Raw genomic sequence first — 4,773 nt, forward strand, 5'->3', positions numbered from 1 at the left:
GGGTCTAGTGGACGGTGTGATATGCATTTGACGTTTGATTTGTGATTATTTGTGGTCTCTCCACTTTATTTATACATTTTGATACTGGTGATGAGATATTTTATTTTTACAAAGCTAACTATGCAGGAATTTTATCAAACCAAAGGTCATTTGATATTAGTTGTTTTCCTACTATGCTTTATAAGCCCACCCCCTATTTTCTCCCATTTCAGGAACTCAATTTAATGCTAGTGGATGAGGATGGTACCGTTGAGGAAGAAAGTCGTTATTAGTTTAGTCTTATTCTACTCATTAATCTTTCAATGACACTGATTTCGTATTTAAGCTGAAATGGATGGTATGGATGACGTAAATTAGCTATGTACTAGTTAGAAATGAGGAATGATGGATGCTAGGTATTATTTTAGTATTTTATTGACTTACTAAATCTATCTATTCGGTGACTACATAACTGTGGGGATATTATTGTTCTTTTATATTCATGAGTGGTCTTGATTTTGTTACTAATATTTTTTTATTAATATAGCATTTAATCCATTGCTTTTAAATTAGTATTTTGTGATATAAATTAAAGGATTATTTATAAATCTTCCTACAAATGTCAAAGTGTGATTTTTGACCACCAGTTATGGATAATATATATCTGTCACGGCCTAGAGCTCGAGTCGTGACAGATCCATTTACACTCCTAGTTTTTTACCTTCTTTTTTTTTTACTCGAGTATTTAGTTATTATATGCCGAGATTATGCTTTCTTCTAAATTTTCTCCTACCTAATTTATGAGTATTGCTATTAGGCACCAGTGGTACCTAACACCTTCTCGACATGTCGCGTTGCGATTGGCTAGCGATACTCCCTAAAAACTGTTATATTAAATTATATGGAACCCGATACTTAATTAGACCAATAGCGAAATTGACACATAGGAGGGTGCTAGGCACCATTGGTACCCTTTAGCATTTCTCCTAATTTATTACGAACTGACAAAATACATAACAAACTAAGAAATTCTAGATAGTAGATATAAATAAATTACACAAAAAAGCCACATTCCAAGAACCAAACGAATCGAATGAGAAGGGTAGAGGGTGAGGAAAAAGACTAAAATAACCAACACCTAACATTCAAAAACTAGGCCATCGAGTAACCCGCCAATCTCATTAAGAACGGTTAGTAGAAGTGTACTGACTAATACTATTACAATATACATCAACCCTCCAATTCCAACAAATGGTGATTTACTAGTCTAATCCCATTTCCCAACTTCAAAAATTGTATGCCTTTTCTCTTCGTTTTGTATTACTACTAGTTTTAGAGAGTCAGCTACTATTCCGATAACCCATCTTCTCTCTGGAGCCTCTCCCAACAACCAATGCATCGACCGGTTTGGACCTTTCCTACCCGTTCTCATCAGCCGTGGCATGACTCCTGGACTTGCATTCTAACTCCTCTTACTCTCTGGATTTGTGGCATGTAATTTTTCACCTTCTATGAAAGTTTCTTTTGTTATCTCTCTCATCCTTTCACTCTCAAACAAGGCATTTCTACTTTTTTTTTTTTTGTTCTTCTCCAGTTTCGGCTACTCTACGATATGGGTATTATGGAGAATGCCGTATGGTTCTTGGACCCCAATCTTCAAGGCTGGTTAAGGCGAACTCTCTTTTTGTTCAGCAAGTTGAAGTAAGAAATGAGAATAATAAAGGTGTTTCTCTTTATGCTCTTGATGGAAAACCTGAATTGACCTCCCAAACAAATTGGACTGTGTCTAAATATTTGGCTCTTGGATCCTATGGTATAAAGGTAGCTAGCAACACTTGCTAAACAATATCATATCTCTGACTTTATTTAGATTCAAATGGTTGATTCATTTGTATTATTGAATTAAAAATTTGAGTTTTTAATTTTAATTCATTTGATTCTTAAAAGCAGGGATTTTCGTTCTGGTTAAACAAGGGTTCGAGGATAAGATTGAGGTTAGAAGGTCAGAGTAGTTCAATAAATCAACTTGAAGCGATTATGAGTAAAGGTTATGTCAACTTTAAGATAACTTTAATTTTACCAGCTACACCGCCTGAATCATAACATCATGATTTTCTTATTAACCTTTGAGGAAAACTGTATTTGTGTGTTTCAATAGGTGAACAAATCCATAAAACATTGCAGCCTCAATTGTCAAGTACATCTTCTATAGAAGGTAACTCTCATTTTTTTTTTCCTATGCATGTTCTCAAGAAAATTCATATTCAGAGGCTAACCATGCTAGTTTGTTCATCTAAATTATAAGCATTTTTTGAATGAGTGTAGATAAAGAGATGGAGTATGTTATTGAGGAAGATGAGAGGTACTACCTTGACATCATAAACTCAAATTCAAGAAGTATAGTTGTAGCTCTTAGTGTGAATGTTACATCAATGATGTATGATATTACTAAAGCCAAGAACAAGTGTTCAACATCAAAGGGATCTTGCCGGCTCAAAACTATTCTCTCATATACTCATTATGTCATACTAACCACACCAAACGACGTAAGGCTTTTCCCCCACCAAACAATCTTCTCTAACTTGTTTAACTCGATCATTGTCCTGCTCTCTTAATCACATAATCTAATTATTTACAGGGTCATCTAGAAGGGTGGTACCTAGAGCTTTCTTTCGTGGCTCGTGTTATAACCTATATCGCAATTTTAGGTAAAACAAAGTAACATATTTGACAAAATAATATATACATATTATTTGTATTCCCTCTTTTCAAAAACTTATATTTAACAATTTTACAGGGTTTATTACGATTTTTATACTTCTAATACTGAAATACCTTGGATCCTGTGATGGCGACGTAAGTGAAAGACCTGCAATATACAACACTGCAGTAGATGAAGTTGCTGAGACTCGCCCTATGCTGTCAGAGAAACCAATTCGATGTACATACGGAACTGTTGAACATGAAGAAGATGAATCTGAGGCGTCAAGTAGCACTTCGGAGGAGTTGTATGATGCGAAATTATGTGTTATTTGTTACGATGATCAGCGTAATTGCTTCTTTGTTCCTTGTGGTCATTGTGCTACTTGCTATGATTGCGCGCAGAGGTACTTAAATGGATTAACAAAGAAAATGTATGTATAATTTTTACAGAGAGATATTAACCATTAGGGTGGTTTTTTTGTTTCAAGGATAATGGATGGAGAGAGCAAGGTATGTCCCATATGTAGAAGGCTCGTTCACAAGGTGAGAAGGTTGTTTAACCCATGAGTGACGTGAAAGAGTATAATGAAGTGATTGTCATACTATGAATAATGCTTTTGAGCTTGTGCCAAAGACAACATACAACTTGATTCAGCAATAAAAGTGAGTACGGTCTGCCATTTGTTCCAATTGTTAGCAGTGGTTTATGAAAATCTTCTTAGTTTTTTCAAGGAAATGATTATAGACTATTTCTGAGCACACGTGCTTAGCGTATCCACTGGCATAGTGGACTGTTCAGATAATGTTTTTGTGCCCATGTAAATATTTATTCCATTTTCTTCGCTGGTAATGATATTACAAGTTGGAAGCTTTTACCTAATTTCCTTTTAGAATGGCCTACTAGTACAACACTAACTTAAAGAAGTCATTTTTAATGTTAGAATATTTTCAGCTGACTAATATAATTAAGTGTTGTTCACTCAGTGTCAGTATTAGTATATAATAATAACTATATATAATTTGTAATGGATGATATTACTATCGGGGCATAATGAAATAGACATAACATACTAACAATACTCGGGACCTATAGACACGCTCAAAAATATCTTTGGCTAGACCATTAAGCCAAGACAACTAATTCTCTTTAATTGGCCATCTAGGTCTAATTGGCCCATAATCTCTCATAATAAGAGTTTATGACTTTTATTTATAGTGGTGAGAGATGGGTGTGTGGCTAAGTGTGTTGAGAGAATACAAGAGTAGTGTTCATCAAATTCTTGCACACTTTGTTTTTCAAAACTTTTGAAGAAATAAGAAGAGCACAAGAGGTGTAAGAATTCATGAACATTATTACAAAGTAAGAATGCCTTTTATAATATGAAATTTGATGCTTTAAATAAGAAGATATTGTATTATTTTTAGATAAGCATAATTGTTATTATTTTGATGCTCAATAATTTTTATAATTGGTATCAAGAGCTTAGGTCATCTAATTTTAAGGCTAAAAATTATTTATTTTTCTTTTCTTCTTATTTCCTATTTTTTTTCATACTCACGGATTGGTAAACCCTTAATCATTTTTCATGTTTTTTGATTGTTTAGGATGGAGTATGAGTTGTATCTGTATTTGAGATACTCTAAGAATTTTTTTTAAGATTGATTTGAGGATCATAAGGCACGAATATGGGAGAAGATGGTTCTTGAACACATTTTTTGCTACATATTTGTTTTTGATTTATTACACGACTAAGGTTGTTTTTGGGAAAAATGCGTATGCGAAATGGAAAGAACATGACAAATGAAACCCCCAAAATAACATCAAAAATGGACCACCAGAGGTGTGTTTTTTAGTCGGGTCACGATCCGGGTCATACGAACCCGATAACCAGACCTGCAAGCACCAGATGAAGGTCAGGGATGTCTTTGAACAACGTGTCGTTTTTCTTTCTCATGTTAGGAGGAAAACGACACTTCGTTTACTTCAAAATGAGGCAACCATACCAGGAGATAACGACGGGTTATTTTAGCGTAAGAGGGGGTAAGTCGTTTCTTCCCAAACGACATGTCGTTTTCTTGACATGGTACTAA

At 34.4% G+C, this 4,773-nt stretch overlaps 1 protein-coding gene across 3 annotated transcripts; it reads left to right on the forward strand.

Moving 5' to 3' along the window:
• The first annotated feature begins 1,207 nt into the window (after positions 1-1,207).
• On the forward strand, positions 1,208-3,562 carry LOC115714406 (E3 ubiquitin-protein ligase APD2). Of its 3 annotated transcripts, none has more exons than XM_030643103.2 (8): positions 1,208-1,469; positions 1,574-1,800; positions 1,927-2,026; positions 2,138-2,194; positions 2,305-2,525; positions 2,618-2,687; positions 2,777-3,086; positions 3,171-3,562. In XM_030643103.2, exons 1-8 carry the CDS (start codon positions 1,373-1,375, stop codon positions 3,247-3,249), a joined length of 1,161 nt encoding a protein of 386 aa, XP_030498963.1. In that variant the 5' UTR covers positions 1,208-1,372; the 3' UTR covers positions 3,250-3,562. The 3 variants fall into 3 exon arrangements, with proteins under 3 accessions (XP_030498963.1, XP_030498979.1, XP_030498971.1); XM_030643119.2 differs by having other exon boundaries at positions 1,209-1,473; XM_030643111.2 differs by having other exon boundaries at positions 1,209-1,469; positions 1,930-2,026.
• Positions 3,563-4,773: the final 1,211 nt, after the last annotated feature.

The sequence above is a fragment of the Cannabis sativa genome, chromosome X (genome assembly GCF_029168945.1).
Source record: "Cannabis sativa cultivar Pink pepper isolate KNU-18-1 chromosome X, ASM2916894v1, whole genome shotgun sequence".
Lineage (NCBI taxonomy): Eukaryota > Viridiplantae > Streptophyta > Magnoliopsida > Rosales > Cannabaceae > Cannabis > Cannabis sativa.

Bases quoted from the DNA above. Each gene is read 5' to 3' on its own strand.
- LOC115714406 (XM_030643103.2), top strand. From the start codon at position 1,373: ATGCATCGACCGGTTTGGACCTTTCCTACCCGTTCTCATCAGCCGTGG. The intron at 1,470-1,573 runs GCATGTAATTTT...GTTCTTCTCCAG, and splicing joins TCTTACTCTCTGGATTTGTG to TTTCGGCTACTCTACGATAT. The intron at 2,688-2,776 runs GTAAAACAAAGT...ACAATTTTACAG, and splicing joins AACCTATATCGCAATTTTAG to GGTTTATTACGATTTTTATA.